This window comes from Mchenga conophoros, linkage group LG20 (genome assembly GCF_057382185.1).
Source record: "Mchenga conophoros isolate Kocher_MC1m ecotype Shallow Benthic linkage group LG20, M_conophoros_male_GT1.1, whole genome shotgun sequence".
Lineage (NCBI taxonomy): Eukaryota > Metazoa > Chordata > Actinopteri > Cichliformes > Cichlidae > Mchenga > Mchenga conophoros.
In genome coordinates this window covers 7599803-7622801 of record NC_140545.1, presented here as the reverse complement: position 1 = coordinate 7622801, position 22999 = coordinate 7599803, and the positions used below count along the sequence as shown (strand labels likewise).

Here is a 22999-nt window from a genome sequence, read left to right as displayed (position 1 = left end):
GTCAAAGTCCTGAGCACAGTGCTTGTTTTTTTGTTTTTTGTCTCTCTTAAATACAGTGTTCAGTTGATCTGCTGTGATATATTCATTCTCCATTTGCAGTAATTCATCTCTTTCCCAATTGCACTGAAGTAGTAGCTCTTAGTTTTCAGCCCAATCAGGGGAGAAACCCCCGCCCCCAAAAAAACCAAAACGAACAAAACTCAAGCTGCAGCTCCAACCCTCGCTGCAGGAAACTCAGTCCGGACTGGGCCACTTTTTTTCTGTTTTTAGGAAGGTGAAGGTAACGTGACGATAACATTATGTCGAAAGGTGAGGAGCTGGGAGTATGGCTGAAAGTCAAGACTGAAGTCTGTTTTACGTGTAAGCCCCTCAAACCCATCCGTCAAAAATTCTGCATCAGGTAGAGAGTTTGCATCAGGGGAATTTCTGGGTTCACGGCGTGTTTACTATAAGTGTGTGTTTTGGCCCCTGTTGTGTCACAAGAGCTCTCATACTTCTGCAGAAGAGTTCAGAGACGCAGGTTCAGGGATTTCTTTTTCGTCTTCCATAGTCCGATCTGGTTTTATCTTTTTGGCCTAACACCTTTCCTCTCCCATCACAACAGCTCGTACTGCCGCAGGTGCATCCGCTGGATGATGTCTCGACAGTCATTAAAGACGCGGCGGATGTTCTCTGTGTCGACGGCGCAGGTGAAATGGGGGTAACAGTAGTGCCTTCCATCTCCACTTGCTGTGCTGATCCTCTGTAGAAGAAAGGAAAAGTTACAAAGCAGCTAAACAACTTTTGTGCAGCAGAAACGTCTCCAAATTTTATTAAAGCATAACCCCCGCCCCTCCACTGCATACATTTAAAAACAAATCCCATGAAAGACAGCTACGCACTTACCAGGAACTCATCTCTGATGAAGTACTTTGCCCTTGTAACACGCGGATCTTCTCCAGGTTCTGGCGTCGCTGTAAGAGGAGACAGAGGCCAGTGACTAACTTCTCACCATATGCAATTTCACAGGTAGACAATTTAAACATGACAATGCAACAACTAGTAAGGAGGCACTACAACTCTATAGCAGAATGTGTAAGACGTAAAAAGAAGCTTTCCACCTCACAGAGCAAGCGCTTCACTACAAAAATCTTCTAGGTGTATCCAGGATGACCCCTTGTGGTGAATGATATCAAAGGTATCCTTTCAAATTTCTGGATGAGTTGTTGCATCGAATTTTCCATTTTTTTAAATGATAAATTTCATTGATGAAAATAAAAATGTGTTTTCACGTCGGTATAATTTATTGTACTTAATCTTAAAACACACACACACACACACACACACACACACACAGCTCAAAATCAGATGCTGTAATAAGGCAGCTCACCATCATCAGGTGTGGTGTAGCGAGCAAATTCTGGGAAGTATTCTTCGATTTTGGACTTCCCTGCCAACACCTTCTCTGCAAGCAGGTCCTGTTTATTTAGGAACAAGATGACAGAAATGGTCCGCAGCCACCTGAGGAAGACGAGAGACTGAAATAAGATCACACTGAAATATAAAACTGTTTCCAAGTGTGAAAAGACAAAGTTCAGTCAGCCAAAATAAGCCATAACAGGGGCCAGCAGATAACAGTTCGCTTAGGACTTGCTCAAAGTGTTCTAGCTTCGAAACCATGTTTGATAAATAACTTGCCTACCCTTGAGAGGCTGAAGTGCTGCGAAGGCTTTCTGATTTCCTATGCTGTCAACTTAATCTCGGGATTCAATACAAAACAAACCACAAGTCCACAGGATGACAGGTTTGGCGTCTTTCCTCACCTGTTGTTCCAGATATTCTTGAAGAGGTTGAGAGCCTCCTGTAAACGGTTGGTCTGATTGTCCTCTCGGATCACCATGTTGTAACTGCTACTGGCCACCACAAAGATGATGGCTGTTACGTCTGAGGAAGAGGGAGGAACAGCGATAAATCAGACACCGTGAGAGAAAAGGATACGAGTCAAGGGAAGTGAGAGGAAATAAACACCACTTACCATTAAAGCACTGAATCCATTTCCTGCGCTCATCCCTTTGACCGCCGACATCAAACATACTGTACAGATATAAATGTAAACATGGAAAATGCTGCCATCATGTGGAGAAAATGCATATGTACAGCTGATTTGTGTTTATATCCTCAGACACTGTAGATTACCTTTGAAAGAAACTGTTACTCTCCACCCTTTTTTACTTACTGGAAATTAACTTTGTCCACTTGGAATCTCGTCTCAAAGATCCCTGAAGTCAGTACTCTGCACCTCAGCAAATCCTGGTGAACAGGAGTGACACAATGTAACAACAAGGCTTTTATGTGCCAGATTAGAGTGACAAACCTGGAGAAACACTCACAAGATACAAATCCAACATATGGAATATTTGGACAATATACTGAATTTCAAAGTGAAAAATAAGAGGATATAACACATTTGAGTTTGGCACCAAAGGAGCAAAAGCATAACTTTAATATGTGACAGGGACCAAAATGTTAAAGTCCCTTCCTCATAAAATACTATTCAGGGGAAATAGTTGTATAGTTAAATGTAGGATATTATTAACTTTGTAGTGGAAGAAGTTCACCCACCTGATCTGTTGGAGTGTAGTCACTCTGTTTCACAATGTCGATCTTGTCTAGAAAGCTGAAAAGACGAGAGACACAAAAGGCAAGAGAACAGTTACCGAAGTAATACTATAGACCACACAGTGGTTTCATATTTGTAAGACTTGTACAGGTGTGCTCAAGGAGTCAAATGAGACAAAAAAAAAAAAAAAACAAAAAAAAAAAACAAACCAAAAACAAAACACAACACTGGTATAATACCAGGCATGACTGTGCACTTTTTCCTCCAGCAACACTTAAGTATCATCTCTCATGTACATCGCCACAGCTGTGGTATTATATGAAATACAAAACCAGTTTGCCAGAGAGGCTGTCCGTGTGGTTTTGAGCCCGACATACTGAGACTTAAAGTCTCCAATAGAGAGAGATACCAATAAAACCAACTTTTGAATTTAATTGTATTTTTCTACAGCAGATGACCTTGAAGGTAGAAGCATCCTCACTGCTCACTCAATATGCAGGGAAAACACTGAAGCTGTTGTCCAGTATGCCAAAATGAGTCAATGTGAAAGCAGGGAGTGAGCATAGCTACAAGTGATCATGACAACTCAAAGGGCAGAAGACGATAGATTCAGGTTACACCCAGCTTGAGGAAACTAAGATCTTATGGAGAAGAGTACAGTGCATTCAGTAGTTTTAATATGTATAGTATTTAATGTAGCTTTTTCCTCATTTGCAAGAGAAGGTGGGCCTCCTGCAACATCTGCAATTATTTCACATTTGAGTAAAAAGGATGACCAAGAAGTGCTATGTTAAAGATCAGAACAAGCCGCAGGCAGCATTCAAACATCTTGCCGATGACAGCAGGTCATCAATATATCATGGAAGACATGGATGAACTAGGAAACAGGAAGAGGAAGTGGACAGTGAGAGAATCTTTGGGATTCTTTGAAGGTCCGAGCAACCACCAGCCCCATCCGGAGAGGGAAGAAAGAAAGAGGAAAAAAAAAAAAAAAAAAAAAAAGTGTCCAGAAGGTAAGATGAGAGCACACACACAAGAGTGGAAGAGGTAAAGAAACAGGAGAGAGACAGAATGAAGGTGTAGTGGCGTCTGTCTGACATTACAGAGCAGATTTCAAAAATAGCTCCCCAGCGCCCTGGCCTGCAGCACGGTTACCATGGAGACCCAACCACAGGCACTATTAATAGTCTATCAGCACCCAATCTCGTGCAGCTGGAGTAGCACCAGAAAGAAGACAGACTGATGGAGAAAGGGGAAAAAAGGAGGAGAGAAGGAAAGAAAGAGCAGGATGAGTTTGTGTTGTGTGCAAGGAGGAAGGAGGAGGGATCACAGACTGGACTGTACCACTTGAGTGAGGAAATCAACTTTTTAAAGATCAAACCGATCTAAAGTTCTCAATGACCGGATGCATTATTCACCAGGATGGATTTATTAGTAAAAAACAGTCAAGACTACAGGGTCATAGTCAAGAGCTGAGCAGCGAAGGTATCCTCCTCAAACATCACCCCCCCCCCCTCCTCTAAGCATCCTCTGATCTGTAGATGACTCAGCCTCCGCCATGTTTGCTCCCAAACCCTGCAAACTGCAGCTGTTACACGACTCCTTCACTATACATTTTCTTTGTGGTTTTACCTGCTTTTGTTTGGAAAAAAAAATATAAACTGGACAACTCTGACCCATAAAAAGTACATTTAGGACCCCCCTTAATCACTTAACGTATGCACATCCAGATTTTAAGATTTCAACCAGTGACTCCTGTCTCAGCTCCCTTTTAAAAGTCATCCACCTTTGTTAGGATGACTCCATACTCCTGACAGGTTATGATAACTTTGCTGTTTTTATTTGTAGCAGATGCAGAGTGCTCCAAGTCTCGTCAGTGATTTTTAGAAGTCCGCAGGTATTTAATGTATCCCAAAAATATGACCCTTTAAGTTTTATTTCAGTGTTTACCAGGACATGAAAACTGCATGTTTAGAAACACCACTCGAAGACTAAGCTGTTTTAATAATAGTGATGCACTGTATCAGTCTTAATTCAGCAAGAGACTCGTTTCCCTTTATGCTGAAGAGCTTTGATATTGTCGGACTTACTCCTAATCGAGATGATTTCTAGCTAGTTTTCCCTCATTAATGCACTGAATCAGCATCGTCAAATCTAATCTTCTCCACTACACAATTGCATGCCAGCATTTTCACATACGACCACACTCGTCATTTACATGTGTAAGGGTGCGTTGGTGCCCGCACATTGGGAAAATGAGAGGAAACAGAAGGAGGGCGTTTCTATCTGCTGGGTTGATTTTAAATTAGAGCTTCATGCAACTTTGTTTATAGACTAGCTACTTTACCCCTTTTCCTGAACTTTGAGTCAGTGTGTGTTGTTGAAAACATGCAGTGTGTGGTGAGGGTATGGAGAAGGGTTCAGAAAAACAGAATCAAGTCTTTGTTAAGACTCAAAACAAACGTGTCACAGTCAAGTCAAAACATTTGGTTGAGTTGTTCATCTCAAACTCGAGTATGAGCACCGGTTACAGTATTGAAGTCCATAACTGTATGTAGAGGTGGTATATGCCGATATTACCTATGAGCTTTCTCCTCTTGATGGGAAATAAACTCTGGATCTCATTGCATTTAGTTTTTAAATCTTTTTTAAAGCACAGTTATTATGTAGGGTGCATAGTGCTTCCCTAACGAGTAGATTTTTTGGCAATCTCTTAGGGAGCTAGAGCATTCATACTATCCGGTCTTCAAGTCTGATATTATTAGCCGTTTCTGGGTCCAAGCTACACTTTAAACAAATATAGCAGCATCACAGAGTTACAATTTTGCCTAAATTCTTTCCTCTTTAATAAAATGATCAATGTGACTGCTCTACCAGGTGTAACAATTAGGTTTAACATCCAGGCATTCACCATAACAGAGCTAGCAGGGAGCTACAGATGGAAACCATGGATTGAGATTTCTGAAAAAATTAAAACTTACAGCTCTGCTATCACAGCCAACAAAAATGAAGACAGAAAACTAAACAACAATGTTTGCAGGGTTACTGAAGTTGGGCTAGCTGGTATATAATGTTGTTCTATGTCACTGCTAGCTACACAGCTATGATTTGCATAATATAAACACATTAGTACACTAAAGTTGGAAGATGAATGCCAACTTTTTTCCACTCAATAGAAGATCATGTGATGGTTCCCGATGGTTAGGGATAAATGCAATTGCATATCAGGAAGCTGTAAACAGACTAAACTTCAGTCAGGAGAACAACTGAGATAATCCATTCAAAATATGAGGTTGGTCATTAATATACTACTGCATGGGGCTTTAGTTACATCATAAGGTTTTAAAAGCTGAGCTTTAAAAATGAATAGTGGTAATAAAAGTGACAGAGGTCGACAGTGATCACTGAATTTTTTGTTTTGGGGGGCTTGCTCAGATGACATTGAATAAGATACAAACCAAAACCAAAAACAGCCTTAATAAACGCAGAGTAGTTTGGACCTGGAAGCAGGGTTCATACATCATCACTTAACAACCGGATTGACGAGGCTAGGGCTCACATTGCTATCATCTAGTTTTGAGTCCTTAGTTGTCATTTAATCTAAGGAAATAATTTAGCCAGATTTAAGGAAATTAAGGTAAAATGCACTTTTCTATAATACACGGTCTCATTGCCATATAGGAGTCATGAATTGAAAAAACCCAACTAGTATGCCTTACCTGCCATGAAACCGCTTAGTAGCGCACATGCTGGGATCAGGATGAGCATGTCTACCCCAGATTTCACCCTACTTATGCTTTAGTCATAAAACCGGAAGTATTAGAACAAATACGAAAACATACTTCAGTCTCTACTTCTTTGTCAATAATGCAACTGTTCATCCTGCTTGTAACCGGCTTCCAGCAGGACCTGACACCATCTCAAGCTGAAAGGAGCCGCTCTGCTATGCAACTTCTAGGATGCCCCAAGTACACAACATTTGCCTCAGATTACTAGTAATAAGCTTCTGTAACTCAAAGCAAACAAAACAATAAATAAAAAAGACAATTAAAACTACACCAACTATAAGATAACCACACAAAATGGCACCACATGCACAGTATCAATAAAAACTAGAAGTTATCCCTCACAGAATCCTCACATTTATAAATCACGTCACCATGAAGTTGAACTTAAGTTACTTACTACTGTGCACAGTCGATTAGCTGGTACTCATTGGATCTCTCATAGCAAGCCCGGACACCTTCGTCTTGCCACAGTGTCTTTGCGTGATCGTAAAACTCCTGAGAACAAGAAGATTTGGGGAGGGAGGGGGGGGGGAGAGAAGATGAATCATACAGGCAGAACAGGAGAATTGAAGCATCAGCAAAAGTTGGACATTGTTAGTAATCATGTTTATCATGAAATTACAAAAAACAAGTTCTGTGTCACTGCAGTGGAAATGCAAGACAACATTAGAACCACTGCATGATTAAACAGGATTGAGCAACAGCTCATGTGCTTAAACATGTTTCAAAGTAGGCGATTGTGTGTATTCCTTGTGCATGTTACACTGAACATGACATGAAACGGGGGGGGGGGGGGGGGAGGAGGAGAAAAAGCACAGGGCTGTCTGTTGTCCATGATGTGTATGTGAGGGCACCTCCTGCCCAGCGTTTCTGTTGACACCATATGCAGTGTACGTTGTGCCTGGGCGATGTCTGTGTGCACATCTTTAAAAAGGTAAATAAGGGTGCAGATTCCTCACAGCAGACAGAGACTTTGTGACATGCAGATATCAAATCAATCAAGCATTTATCTTTTTTGCACTCTTAACACCTTTGCCGATTTCATTTTAAGGAAGTAAAAAGTTGCAGAAACAACAGCAACAACACCACCTCTGTGTGTCACTCACTGACCACTTTGAGCACACCCGTTAAACCTGACTTGAACTGTCCGGAGCATTGTACATGCATGCTTCTTAACTGGCTTCATGGTGGCTGGTGGTGTGCTGGATTGCATTACACGGCATGTTCCCAATATTTTGTCCACTCCATTAACATACATGAAGAAACATTAGGCAATGTCAAGCACTCCGGTACACCACCAGCCACTATGTGAAGCCAGTAACAAAGCTGACTTGTCGCTTCTTTAATAACATCAAAAACTGAAAGGGTGCAAGCTTTGTGAAGGTGGAGTTGATGTTTGAACTGTTGCTCAGGCTTACAGTAGATTTTACGAAATGAAGTGGCAACACTATGAGAATCATTGCTATAAAAAGGACCATTTTATAACTGCAGCATCCAAACCCTTCATCCTTAAAAAAACACGCAATACATATTTAGCACAGTTTTTAAAAATGGATCATTCGGTCTGCTGCTCCTGAACCTCTCATCAATGTCACAGAAACATGGCCATTAGTCAGGTGACTCTGCTCCTAGATTTAAAAAGGAACAAGTTTGATTTCCTTAGAGTCTTCCAATCCCTATGAGCACACTGTTGAGCATTTTGACAAAACCCTGTGTCTCCACATTCCTGATCAGGGAGGTTTTCCTCATGTACAACAGCGTGTTCCCCGTGTGTGTGTGTAGCTATATGCACTGAAGCTACTGAAATTTACTTGTGGCTGTAAGGTGGCAACACCTGTTATTGCTGACATATCACCCCAAAATAACTTAACACAAACAGCACAACTAGTTTTTCTGCCGATTTAGATGCCCACTCTAAACACATATAGTATATTCTCCTTCATTACAGCCAAATTCATTATATTGCTCATTTACTTTTTTTTTTTTTTTTTTTTTTTTTTTTTTTTTTTTTTTTTTTTTAAATACCAGCATCTGTGCTGTGATATTGACATTTAATATGAGAGATGCTGCTTCTCTTACTGCAGATTTCTAGGCATCACTAGATTGTGATATGAAATATGTGACCGTTTGATCAATAACTGCAGCTAGTTGCTAAACTAAGAAAAAAATCAAATTTGATGCACTCATTTAATGAAAATAAAAAAGTTGGGGGGGGGAATTAAGAGCAGACCAACTGCAGTGACTCAAAAGGTATTTTCTATGTGCAGAGCCATTTTTAGCTCATCTATAAACTAAACAAATGCAGGTCAAATATATCTGGTTTCTCCTACACTACAGGAACAAAGGTATTGAGTCACCTACACTTTACACCTACAGGAGCTGTTCAGCCTTGGAAACCCATGCCATGTAGCTCCTGGTGCACAGTTTGTGTGCTGATGTTAATGCCAGAGTTTGGCTGTTACTGAGTCAGCGGAGTGTTAGAGCCTCAGGACTTGACGACCCTGCTCTGCCACTTTGAAGCAGAGTTGCTGTGGTTTCTAAACACTTTGACTTTGCAATAATACTACTTCGAGTTCATGGTGGAATATCTAGGAGGGAAGAGATTTCATGAACTGATTTGCTGCAACAGTACTATCCCTAATATAGCACCATGCTCGAATTCAGCAAACTCTTTAGACTGGCTCTTTCAGCAGTGTTTATAAAGTCAGACTGCATGGCTAGGTGCTTGATTTATACATTTGGGGCGATTGTGGCTCAAGAGTTGGGAGTTCGCCTTGTAATCGGAAGGTTGCCGGTTCGAGCCCCGGCTTGGGCAGTCTCGGTCGTTGTGTCCTTGGGCAAGACACTTCACCCGTTGCCTACTGGTGGTGGTCAGAGGGCCCGGTGGCGCCAGTGTCCGGCAGCCTCGCCTCTATCAGTGCGCCCCAGGGTGGCTGTGGCTACAATGTGGCTTGCCATCACCAGTGTGTGAATGTGTGTGTGTGTGAATGGGTGGATGACTGGATATGTAAAGCGCTTTGGGGTCCTTAGGGACTAGTAAAGCGCTATATAAATACAGGCCATTTACCATTTGAATTTGAAATTTAAAGTGTTTACCAAAATCTACATAGTGTACTAGAGTGGGCAATAGACAAATGGCTGTGTTGCACATAAACACTGGAATTTGCTGTGTGTAGCCATATGTAGGAAGTCATCCAATATTTACTTAGACAGCAAGTCAACGGCACATTCCTCTATTAATTTACACTATGGGCTGCAGAGATGAGACATTAACAAATGTGTGATTCAAATTGCAAACAAAATTTGCTCTTCACATTTTACAAATGAAACACTCATTCCATAAACTCAGTTAAAGTTAAGAAATCTGACTTGGTAACAATTAGTGCAGCCCTCAAGTCATCATGTAATGGAAAAGTAAATGAGTTGGACTTATCTTATCCCAATCATCCAGCAGGCAGTCTACAATAATGTACCTGACAAAAATAAGGATCTCCAATCATTTTCAATCTGCACTGGATTCAATTCCTCGTCTCCATTAAAGTCCTAAACCGGTTTGACCGTGGTAAACGGCTTTAAACTATTAATGTTGGAATTCACCTGTTCACAAACCTGCATGCGTCACGTGTGGGCACGTCCGTCCTCGTAGCTCTTTACAACTTTACCAGCACTCTGCTTGCTGAATTAACTGTAATACTCCCTCCTTTAAATTAAAAATGAAATCTAACCTAAACATTTATAGTGGCAGGCGCACAAGGGCACTGTTAAAGCCAGTTTAAAAGCAACTGACTTCCTGCAAACTGATTCCCGTTTCATCCTGATTTACCATTAGTCTTCATTTCGAGATAAATTAATAATGTCACAGTCCTGACTGGAAGTGATGATGTGCCTATGACGCTCACCACCACACACACTTTTCACCATCATGTTTTATAACTTGGAAACTATGCCATGCTTGTCATAAACAAGTCATCCAACCAAACAAGTAAAACGACCATAAACAAATAATTGCTTCCCAACAGCTCAGAATGCATGGAATTCATTGGGCAGCTGGGTGATTTAGTGGTTGACGAGAGTGGCTCGTAGGTTAAATCTCTCAGATTTGAGTCCTCTGACAGCTGATTTGTCTTAATGAATTGTTGCAGAGTTAGATTTGCTGTCTGCTTACAAACTACAAATCACTCAGGGTAAGAGTGTGAGCTCAGTGCCACTATGTAAATAAATGGGTGTCTGGTGAGGATCGTTACTTGACTGAAACACAGCTGCCCCTTTAGTTTCAATATTTCCCACCCCTATTTATCATTTATGAACTTTATTCAAAATAAACAGAAGTAACAAAAGCTTCTTCTTGAAAAGGTCATACAAGACTGAGTGACCTGAAACCTCAAGCCCAACAGGTGGCTGTAGATAAACACTGACTAATGTCCACACTAACATTTTAGTGTTGAGTGCATAACTTACTTCCCATGCATTGCACTAGCCCTCAGACTTTTGCAAATGCTGCTGAGCTCCAGCACTGCAGTGCAGTGCTAACTACTACACCACCAGTGCATGGCGGCATACCAAGTGTCAGTTGTCTTAACATACACATTTTCAAGACGGACAAAGACTCCCAAAAATAATACCACTGTTTCACCTTAAACTGCTATAATCATATTAGTGTAGGTATTGTGCAAACCTTCATCTCTTGGGATAGACAATTAGTCAATGGAAATATCCCGCTGAGAATACCAAACCCACACAGACATTACCAGTGGATTCATTAGTAAACCCCAGTGTCTATAACAGTCTCTGGACACAGTCTTTACCTGTTTCAAGAGATCCTCACCTGTGACACTGGGAGTAATTCCTACCATGATCTACTGAAGTACAAACACACAGCTGAAAAGGCCATGGCCCTGCTACAGATCCATTATACAGACTTTAAAAATAATAACACAAATTTAAATAATAAAAGTCCTAAAATGTACCTTACACATCTATCCCAATTTCTGAAGCAACCCAACAAACTCAAACAAGTATATAAGGTCAACTCTACAATTCTTAGTAGAACATAAACTGGGGCAATGAACTATGAAAACGTGAGCCATGAGTTCAATTTGAAAGAGTAAAGCTGGAAAATTACTGTCATTATAAAACAGTTCTGAAGATCAAAGCAAGGCAAACAAGAAAAACCGCTAAATAAATTACTTAAAGAAAGCTACATGTCAAAGTGTGGGTTTATATGTATTTGGTGATATATTGCTACTCACAGATGGAAAATCAAAGTCTTTCTGATTGACAAAGTTGAGGATGTATTCAATCCGGCACTGGTTTTCAGGACATGCCAACTGGACAGGTGGGGTTAGGGTACTCATAGCTGTTACTATGGTCTGTAGAAAAGAAACCCAAAGAAAAACGATAAGACAACACGACAGGTTACGGCCGCATTTGTCTAAGCTGCTACTAAACCACCAACAGCACACTTACCTCGATAGCCTCTTTAATATTATTCTTAATGTCCTGGATTTTCTGCTTCTTCTCTCTGAAACAGAAAATGTTCAATGAGAAGCAGTAAATCGCAGAAATACTGCAAATGTCTTCAGAACAGGAAAAAAAGTGCATGCATATAAAAACTGTTTGACTGAGATGAAGTGCTCAAAACATGTAAAACGAGTTCTACTTTTGTCTGCAGGTGATTTGTTATATATAGAAAAAGTTAATATCCTAAAGATTTTGGATATTAATGTTTAGCATTTAACCTGCAATACATTGAGACCACAAATTAACCATAAAACAGCAATAATCTGAAACTGTTAAGAGGGAGCAAAATAGAGTAAATAAAAAGACAAGACATAATTTAGCGTTAAAAAATAATTTAAGGCTAATGGTGACAGAATGATTACATTTGTTTTTTGAACCAGTCGGTGACATTTTGTCAAACAGACAAAACTGCATGATACAAAAGCAACTTCACATCCACTGAAAGAAAACAGCCATTCTCACAGCTTGCACTGCAACTCTGCCTCTCTTCAAACCACTATATTTACATCAAAAACATGTTTAGTTTTGCTATAAAGTATCATTTTAATGAAGCTTGGAGAAAAAAAAAAGAAAAAAAGTGTTAGAGGTCCCTCTTACCCTGACCGGGTGCATTACAGTCCACTGTATTAGGTTTGTTTTTGGTCTGTATGGGTAAACAGACCTTCATTGACATGCATGCTAGCGAAATTATGTCTGTCTGCTGTAAATGATAGCTGTGTGTTTGAGACATTTGGACTGACAAAAAAAATGTTTCTAATAAAAGGCAACCAGAGAGCCAGTTAGTCTATCTTTCACCTTGAGCCTGCCAGGACAACAGTACATTGTGTTTACAATAGCTCCATGTCAGTGACAAGGGTGAAACGGTCCCCTTTACAAACTTATCTACACTTAACAGCCACAAATGTATGTATACAGCCAAAGCCATGACACCAAAAGCTAACGTCTGTTCACTAGCTTCAGTAACTTGGCATTTCTGGCACTCAGTCTTTGTGGTGAAAGAAAAACAAAAACATATTTTACAACAAACCACATGTGAGGTAACTGGGAAGAAAAGAAAAATAAAATGGGGGGGGGGGGGGGGGAAGGTTATGAGGGGAACTGGGAAGGCACATTTACATTTTTAAACTGATAGTCAATGAAGACTGTCACATGGTTGTGTGATCTCTCCAGAGAGACTGCTTCCCTTTGTATGGTTAGAGAGAGATGGACTTAAAGATGTAACATATATGCAATATGTGCTACAGTGATTGCATCCAAAAAACATGTGTTCAACAAAAAAGAAAAGCGTTTAGGTGGATGATAGCCCATCTAAAGAGGGTTTGAAATCAATATCAATAACATTCTGTACTCTAGTGTGTTGCATAACATGGATTAATTAATAATCAACTGGCCATCTATACCAGGGGTGTCAAACATGAGGGGTGGTGGCCAGAACGGGGCCAGCAAAGTCCCCCCCAAAAAAGAGAAAAAAAACAGACTTGTATGAAACTGAAATTCAGTAAGTTGTAAGAAGCCACATTAAGTTAACATGAAGACTGTATAGAAGTCTCACTTCAGCCCATTTTTAAGCTTGCTGTGTTGGTTTCATGGCCAAGGGGGTGGGGGGATAATAATAAAATGAACTGCTTTGATTCAACTTTAAGGCCCATCATCTGCCCCTCCCCCTCAATAAAAATGTCCCAAATACCCCAGTCCTCATTTTTGCCTACTTTCCAGTTCCAAATGCCTTGCCCAAGGGCAGCTAAGTCACGTTTGTTCAAAGAATATGGAGAGATGAGTCATCCATTCATCTATTTCCCAAATCACGCCGGCAATTGGAACTGCCAGTCTTCCGGTCACGAGACAATTACTCTGACATTACCATGATGCCACAACACTCAATCCATTCACCCCAAAATTCTTTTATCACAGGCCTTATTGAACCCTTTAAGGCTCAAATCAGTATATTATGTCCTGCCTGAGGATGCAGGCAAATTAAAGCACATTATTATGCTTGTCATGTGAAGTCCGTTCTGGAACACCGTTTTGGTTTAAAGAGACCTTCATTGATGAAGGTGATTAATTCCAAAGGTGACGTCTGATCAGACATACACAGACAATAAACCTAACATGAAAATCCTCCAGTTTACTGCATCTGAGGACAGGAATGAGCCATACAGGTCTCAATAAACACGAGTCACATTTATGACTCCAATGGCACTCTACGGATTTGTTTCTTAATGAAGACAGATCTCACCCATGCAAGCAGAGACAGACACACTGACACACACTGTTCTGTGTTGTGGAGTCACACACTGGGTCATATGCCCAAGTTCGCCTTAAGTGCTGAAAATCTAGCCTAACCTCGCAAAGATACTTCCATCTTATCAATACATGACCACCACCAGACCAATACAAACATCTTATTTTACTCCTGAAACTGGTTAAGCAAAAGTTAAAGATGTGCTCCCAAAAACACTGAGGAGGGGGGGGAAGAAATGCAACACAAGGGTAGTCTTTAGAGTTTTCACACAGAGGGTTTAATTTGTTAGACCACTCCGCTAGATTAACCCTCAACCAAGTATGCTTGGTGATTCAGTTCAATCCCCCACCCCCACTCCAATCCATCAGAGGGAACAACTATCAGTTATATTGTTGGTCACCGTTGGAGTGACCTTAGGAGACCCTGACAGAAACTTGTGCAAGTACTATAAAAGTTCAGCTGCTGGCTAGCTAGCTCCAACTCCCATCTCATGTTCTCCTATCGGAAAGCTGACCAGGACACTGATCTTGTGGTCTTTCATATCATTCAGCCTTCTCTCTATTTTGTCTGGTGTTCAGACGGACTTCTGCCCTGGAGATCTCTTGCAAGAGTGCCACTACCCTGATCTTAAAATGAGCAGCATTGCTAACTACTCTTCAACATGGTGGAGCTAGCAGTTGAGGCACTGGAGAACAGCAAATTATTGAAATCATTTATCACAAAGCTGGCTTAATTTTACTTGTAGGTGAGCAGTTTTTAGGGTACTGACTGTCAGTTCTTTAAGCCGGCTTGGAGCACCTTACCCTTACATGCACGCTTCTCCTTACCTGGGCAGATTTCAAAACTTAAACTAGGCCCAGTCATAGCAGTCAATTTAGCTTCGACCAGAGGTGGTCAACAATGAGTGAGCTAAGTGGCATCATAATGTCTTTACAGAGAATTAGCTCACTAAATAATCGCTTTTAACCAAATCAAAAAATGTCTAATTTCTGCCAATACTAGCATATCAATAAATTAATAAATAAATTACTTCAACGCTCCAGGGCTATATAGTAGAAGATGAAACTACCTTTAGGATTCTATTGCACCATTTTACAACTGAATCAATACAAGTTAGGTCTACTAAAAGTTGACAAAGTATCCCACTATATAGTCAGTTCTCTTCACAGTGAAAAGCCTGCAGGCTGGTCAGCGACCCCTTGGAAACCTCCAGTTGGTAGCAAAAAGTGTAAATTTGCCAAATGGTTGGCAAGTGGTTGCTGGCTGTTGCTAGGTCAAAGTAGTTGCAAAGAGGTATACTTGTTTCATTAGAAACTTATGACCATTGACAGAAACTCTTACAGGGGTCTCTGTGGCGCTGAGGAGGAGATGTAGATTCAGCCTGGGATAAAAGTCTTCAAACCCACAAGCCAACATGAGCCTCAGACTTAAAAGAGCACTCAGCAGAATGCTGCTCATTCTCAGCCTCACTCTAGTACTCACTCTGCATTGAAGCCGTTGACATGTAGGATCCTCATCTGTTTCACTATGGTGCTCTTTCCCGACTCTCCAGCTCCTGAGAGAGAAAAAGTGAAAATGGATTATGTACCTTACTGATACACTTACATGCACTCAGTGTTGGGATAAAATGGGTGTTTATCTGAAATACCAGTTTACAGTGTAAGTACAACTTCCTTTATGTGGACACAAGCACTGTAGCTCACTACAAGGTTAAAGGTCCCAAACTGTTATGGGTTTGACTGAATAAGTTGCCTGCAAACTGACAATTAGTGCAGTGCCCGCTGTTACAGGCATGTTCGCACCGGTGACATTACTATGAGGTCACAGAGGTGTGAGAACAAGTGCAAATAAGGCCACCAATAAAGCACAACACTAGATTATTATCCAAGGGGCCAGAGAACAAAAGAAGACCTTGAGATTCCTTTTTAAACTACTTCAAATAATGGTTTAATTTTGAATAAAGTATAACATCTTGTTGTGTCTGCCCCTACAATCTCTTACCCTTTAAGCAACTATGACAAAATACAGAAAAAAAAAAAAAAAAAAAAAGCCCCAAAACAATTCGAAAGCCCATTTGTGTGTCCTGGGGAGAAAACATGTTAAGGTGTGCACACAAGAGGAATATTCTGATCATTCAATATCACCCGGGATGGGAGACTTCATTCTGCAGCATCACAATGAGTCCCCCCCCCCCCCCCCCAAAAAAAAGCCAGCACCAAGAACCATCTGACAAGAACAAGGGGTCCATCAACAGATGCTGTAACCCCCCACAGAGTCCTGATCTCGACACCATGCTCTCAGTTAGACTAAGACTAGCTAAAAGTATAACATATCACAATTCTCCTAAGATACTGCATGAAAAATTTGAATTGTTAAAAAATAAATACATAAATTAAATCCAATTAGGGTTTTTTGTGTTTGTATTCAGATGTCAACAATACGCTTGTCGTCACTTTATCTGAGCCTGAACCTTACTGTGTAATATTGTATATGTGTGTTATTCATTTTCGTTTCTCATTTCTATTTTAACAGACTGAAATTGATAGCATGCAGCACTACCGGGCCGTTAGTGGTAAGCTGCAGGTTGCCAGATGAATTGCTTGGAACTGCTATAAGAATGAAACTCAGTTTTTGCCCTGTAATGTCAAACCTACAGCATGCAAGGCTACATGAGGAATGAGCAAATTTAGTTACAAGACCCAATGTACACCAAGATGTATGCTTTTCCCGTTTCAGGCCTATTTATATAAATTTAAAAAAAAAAAAAAAAAAAAAAAAAAAGAGGCCTGAAACAGCAGTCTTGTCTTTGTCATCTTAGTTATTTCTGGTGTTCACTTACATTAAGGTAAAATTAAATTTACCTTGAATTAAATAAAGACAAATGTAAGTTACACCCCCCCCCAAAAAACAAACAAACAAAAAACCTAACGTACTTAAGGTAAAGCTTAAAACAGACTGAAGCACAAAGCCACAAGTACATCAGTTTGTTTGATTATTTAATATCTAGAAGATTAAATATTTATTAGGTGATTTTTTTTAACTATTGCTTGACATGATGAGTGACTGTTGAAGTAAATGTCTAAATACATAATTACATGTAAAACTTATTTTGGCATTCTACAGTATTACAGCAATACTGAATATTTCAAAGTTAAAGGCGTAATAAGTGGCATGTTTGTACAGATGTCATTTACCTTAGGGCTCTTTTCTCCCTTTCTGTCCTACTTTGGACGAATGAAAAAAAAAAAAGTTAACTAAATACATTTCCAAGGTAAAAAGACGAAGTCTAAAGTAAAAAAAAATAACTTAGTCAGCTTTACATTAGCATCATCTGACAGTTTGCACCAGTTTAGGCTGCGATTCCCAGCAATGAAGTGCAACTGTTAGTCAAGCACATCAGAGAAACCACACAAGTCTGGGACTTGTGCATTTTGATGGCTCAGCTTGCTACAGTATATATCATGAACTCGTAACATCATGAGCTCGACGATAACTGATGACCTCGTGTCACAGTGCTCCCTCCTTCTCTGCCCATTACCCGTCTTTTACCAGACTACATTGTGAAGCAATAAAATAAGGACAAATACTAAAGTACACTTTAGTTTGGAGAATGTTAACCACACAAATGATTTTAAAAAGTAGGTCATATATAGCCAAATGAGTATTATCCAAAATGAAAATCCCGACTGACTTTAACACCTTAACAATGGCCTTTAAAAAAAAAAAAAAAAAAAAAAAAGGGAACTTTTGCCGCCACATGTCCACAGTGAGCATATCTGCTAGTAGACCCTTTAACATTGGCAGTTCTATCACATTAAATCAGAGAAGATACACCAGAATGTCAGACATCAACCAGCCAGAAACAGAATGATAGAACAATACTTTGGTCCATTATGTGGCAGGATTGTTGAAGAAAATCAAGATTTTGCTCCAAACATAACATCCCAGTGCACTTCAAGCTGAGTAACACCCTCAGACCAAAACTGGTTCATCCCTAGGACAACACACACACACACACACACACACACACACACACACACACACACATAAGCTAAACAGCATAGTGTATGCAGTGCAGTCAGGAATACTTGGACCTTTAAACAGGACAAACCAAACAACCACCTTACAAATGTTTAACACAACATAGGAGAGCCAGCTCAAGACTCAGCTGTACACTTGTACCTAAAGGAGAAGGACACCAGGGTTCACATTTTCATCCAAGACGGACGGTTTGACAGGGGAGTGAAAGAGGCCACCTAGGTCCACTTTGATTTGTTCATTGTTGAACACCAGCTATCATGACCTACAACACAGTCTCAACAGTCCTTCCCAGGCATTACAATCCCCACTCACACTTTGCCTCAGGTGACCTCAATAGCTCACATGATGGTGGGGTGGGAGATATGATATAAGAAATTTCATACCATGCCCCCAGTGACAGAATGACCCATGCCCTTTTATTTTTTTTTAACACTACTGATCATGCGAGATTCCACATGATCAACGTTGGGTCAAGGACCATCTCCAAAGAGACAACCCCAACTAAGGGTTCAATACCTGGGACTGTCAGTCATTTTGGAAGTAAAGAAGCCTCTTGGATAAACTTAAAGCCCAGTTATGTTCTTTTCAAGCATTCAAGACAACCATGATCTGGATGACAGAGAACCTGCAGAAACATGAAATCTAAACTGCCATTAGGCCCTTCACAGCCACAGAAGTAATCAGCACTGAAACTCTTGCAACATTGCTTAAACTAAAACATCAGATTAGCTGCTAATATAGTTGTACGCTAACACAGCATTTAAAAAAACAAAACAAAAAACAACAAAAAGAAAATGCTTGTTCCTTTGTTTTGCAAATACTGTGGTAGCATTAAAGATGCAATTGTTTTTGTCATGGCAAACTCATTAAATATTGCTTCACATGCAATGTGGCATCTAAAACCTGTTTACATTAACACCCTGAGAATTTAGGATGCTTTTTTATAATGAAGTCTGACAAAGATGCCAAATTAAAATGTAGTAATTTACAGGATTAATGGTGTGCAGCAAAATGTGGTGGGTTCCACGTCAGGAAGCATGACTGTTCATCTGATGTAGTATCATGATGGACAAGAGCTGAACTGCATCTGGGGCACCCTGCAGTGTTCTGACAGAAAAGCTAGCTTGTGGGGTTGACCAGTATAAGCACAGAGCAATCCAGTAGTCTTTTTGTACTGCTACCCTTCACCCATTGTGTCTTATTTAACAGGTCTCGTTAACATGGACCTATTAAGGCTTTAATTAGACTGGGTGGTTAATCCAATCAAAAGCATACTGAGCAAAACACATAAATGATCTGCAAATTTAAACCTTGTGGGCACGCATGCTCAAAATTTTGCTCTGCCAATAGATGGTCAACATTTGTGTTTTAGCTAGGCTACAATACAAACCGACACTACAAATGCTGAAGAATCGGTTAGGTTGTGTGTCCAGCTTTAACTCGTAGACTCTTTTTGGTCAATTTACTGCCTGTCAAGCTGCAGAGATCATCTTATTACCAACAAAGCTAACACAAGGTCTAGTAGCAGGTGTGAACTGAGTGTCCCTTTTTTATGCTTACTTACCTTTGCTCACCCTTAAAAAAAAAAAAAAAGTTTCCTTTAAGGGTCGCATTTAAATCAAGCTGATATTTTAGATCTGAAAGACCTAAAAATTACAGAAGGTATATTTGTTTTGTCCTTCTCCTTTCCAAAAGTCATCACAACTTCCTCCCTAATGCAAGTAGTGACATGTCATACAATATCCACCCTCAATAGTGATATGTTCAAAACAAATTGACCCCCTCCCCCAAGGGTCCGCCGCAAATTCTTAGAAGTCAAAACCCTGTGAATGGATATACGAGGAGGGTACAGATGAGAGCTTTGCAGGAAACAAAAAACACTCTTATATAATGAAAGAGACCCAGCCCACCTAAATTTCACTCACACAACCACATGTTGAGTCTTACACATATTCATTTCTTCATTAACCAAGTTTTGGTGTGCTTTTCTTTGAGTCACATTATCTTATGTTTGGGCAACACACCCACAAACTGGCATGTGATGTAAAGCTTCTGTTAGTTTGGCAAATTTGAGGCCTGCATGCATGCTTAGTGCTAGAAATGAGCACTGTTCAGCATGCTGCAAAGTCCCAGTTTAATACAACTGAAAAAGAAAAAGTGTTAAAGAACAAACATACATTACTTAATGATCAATTAGGACAGGCTGGTTCTGATTGATGTTGGTGCTCGTTAATCCTTTAACCACTGCAAGCAGTTTACCCCACCTTACAGGTTTGCCTCACTGCATACTCTAAAACCAGCCAATGGGCTGTGCTACAGCAGGTTTGGGGAGTTAGCATTGCAGAATGACAGTCTGACAGCAACATGCCAAAAACCCAGCACCGTATTGCATTTTTGGCCTTATGCAAGAGCAAAGTCACTGTTGACAATGTTTCCCAAAACAACATCCCAGAAAGTTTTGCAGGGAGGAAGCAGGGTCTCAACCGTCCAAACAGAGGCCTTGTCTGTAAAGCAGCAAGCACATAAGATCTGTAAAAATGTGTCAAACTCACCTAGAAGTAGTAGTCTGTGTGTTGCTCTGTAGATCTGTTTGTCCTTTTGGAGCTGCTTCTCTATCTTTTTGTTTGCTTCTCTTTGAGCCTTCTCCTCATTTCTCTGGTCTTCGGTCTTACTGTTGCCCAAACAACCCATCTTCCCGCAAGAAAAAAGAAAAAAGGGGGTCCAGGGGAGGAGGAAGAGGTGGTGGAAGAAGAAGTAGAGGAGGTGGTAGTGGAGGGGGAAGGGAAGGTGGGGGGGTAATGTAGAAAGAAAAATAAATCAGATAAACTAGTCTAGATGCCTCGTTTGACCCGCGGATTTGGCAGCAACGTTACCCACATTTACACCGTTTAAGGTCCGTGGCGCCCCTGTGTAGAGATTTAAAGTCCGTAACGCGTATTTTGCTGTCAGAGAAAGGGCAGGATACTGTTGCTGACGACACGGAGGCCGCCTTCTCAGTTTGCTGAATCCGGCTCGGGCTTTTCCCTTTTATATGCAGTAGTTTGTGTTTCGTTTTTCCAAACTCTTTCCCCCCCCCCTTCAGCCGTGTAAGATAAAGACTTGTAATCCACAATGTCCACTATAAGACCCAAAAACGGCGGTTCACCTCAAACGGAGGCAGAAAAAAACAGCCTAATTTGCATCTCCAAAAGCCCGGGTCTTGCGTCTCACAGCTGCCCGTGACAAGGAGCCGAACTCGGCGTGTCCGCAAAGCTCGCCTGTGCTGTAGCGCCGCTCGTTACCACGTCGCTTTTCATGACAAACATTTCCATGGGTGTATACTTAGACTCTATATCTATTTTTCTGTCTCCCCGACGGCTGTCTTCGTCGGGGACCCAGCAGGACAGCTGTAAGGAAAATAATATTTACACCCAAACGAGCTACATGTGTGGCATTCTCGCTTCTTCCGTCGTCACCCGGCTCTTTTTCATTCTCTGCATCAAATCAGCCCCAAACTCACTGCGGTTGTCTTTTCGTCTTGATCCCTCGCCACCTCCAAATCCGAAATGATCCAGTATCCCCCCTCCGATTTGTCCTCCTTATATGTGATGGCTGTTCCTTGCTGTTTTCTCCTCCAAAGGGCCTTCTCTCTCTCTGCCCCTCGCTTTTGTTGCTGAAATGTTTTATCAGCCCCTCACATCACCACCAAGCCTCCAAAACTGCGCACCGATAGACTTTTTTTCTTAATTTCTGGCTCGACTCCGATGAATCCCTTCAAAAGAGAGAGGGGGGAAATAATTACAAAAAAAAAAAAAATAGGAGGGGGACAAAATAACAGAAAAAGAAAACGTGACCAAAGACGTGAAAATCCCTCGAAATGTATCCACGTTTCTTGCAGGTGAAAAAGCTACACCCGCTGTCAGGCTCGGCTTTTATAACCTACATACGGCCTATACATGTGCACACACGCTGTCATACAAACATACATTTATATACACATATGTAGATTCCTCTTGAATCCTAGGTGGGTAAACAGGCTACAGACTTGACACTACATGTGCATTTACATTCACAAAAAGTAGGACGCGGGGCTGTTGTAGCAGCACATTCCCACCGTGAAGGCCGCTCCCCTCCTGGCCGCTGGTCGAGGAAGGTGAAAGACGGGAATACCCGATTCTTGGAGGTTATTATTTTCTCCCTTTCTCTCTTGCTTTCTCTCTCCGAGAATAGTAGCCTACATTGAACAGATAGACAGCGCTTTTAGAGAGACGGGGTGGGGCCACACAACGCTCATTGAACCCTGGGAAGGAAGGACCGAGAGAGGAGGAGGAGGAGGAGGAGAGGCCGCTTCGCCTGGTCACGTGATCCGGGTGCGGAGCCGCGTTAGCGGCGTGGCTGTGCGGAGAGAGAAAAAGGCGCCCTCTTCAAGGAAAAAAGACCTGAGGTGGTTTGTATGCAGGAATAACAGCACAAGACCCCTCTGAGCAGGGCTACTCAAATCTTAGAAGACCACTAGATATGTTCTGTTACAGACATTTATTCACGGAAAAGTACAAGCACATCAGCAGCGGATTATACTGAGTTATACTATTAGGAAGACTGGTGCATTAAGTTACTTTCAAGACATAGGCTTAACACTATTATACCCATTTCTTAAAATCTGCTAAAATAGTTTTCCATAACTCACGATTTAAATAATCATTCTTTATCTTGTGAAATAAGCTGCCCTCACTTTAAGCTAATTCTGACTGGCTTTCTCTTGTAAAGCACGTGAGTGCAACAGGGGCATTCAGAATTTTTTTCATAGGGGTGGCCATATGGGGGCCACTA

General features: G+C 40.9%; 1 protein-coding gene across 3 annotated transcripts; it reads right to left on the bottom strand.

Annotated features, from left to right (window-relative positions):
* Nucleotides 1-529: 529 nt before the first annotated feature.
* On the bottom strand, nucleotides 530-22477 carry gnas (GNAS complex locus). Of its 3 annotated transcripts, none has more exons than XM_085259423.1 (14): nucleotides 22284-22477; nucleotides 21068-21941; nucleotides 20743-20881; nucleotides 15632-15704; nucleotides 11854-11908; nucleotides 11637-11756; nucleotides 6785-6882; nucleotides 2602-2656; nucleotides 2216-2289; nucleotides 2015-2073; nucleotides 1803-1923; nucleotides 1370-1500; nucleotides 886-953; nucleotides 530-742 (listed from the first exon to the last, which is right to left on the bottom strand). In XM_085259423.1, the coding sequence occupies exons 3-14, from the start codon at nucleotides 20879-20881 to the stop codon at nucleotides 596-598; spliced, it is 1140 nt and encodes a 379-aa protein (XP_085115549.1). In that variant the 5' UTR covers nucleotides 21068-21941; nucleotides 22284-22477; the 3' UTR covers nucleotides 530-595. The 3 variants fall into 3 exon arrangements, with proteins under 3 accessions (XP_085115549.1, XP_085115550.1, XP_085115551.1); XM_085259424.1 differs by having other exon boundaries at nucleotides 21690-21941; XM_085259425.1 differs by having other exon boundaries at nucleotides 20743-21941; nucleotides 22237-22477.
* Between the last annotated feature and the right edge of the window lie 522 nt (nucleotides 22478-22999).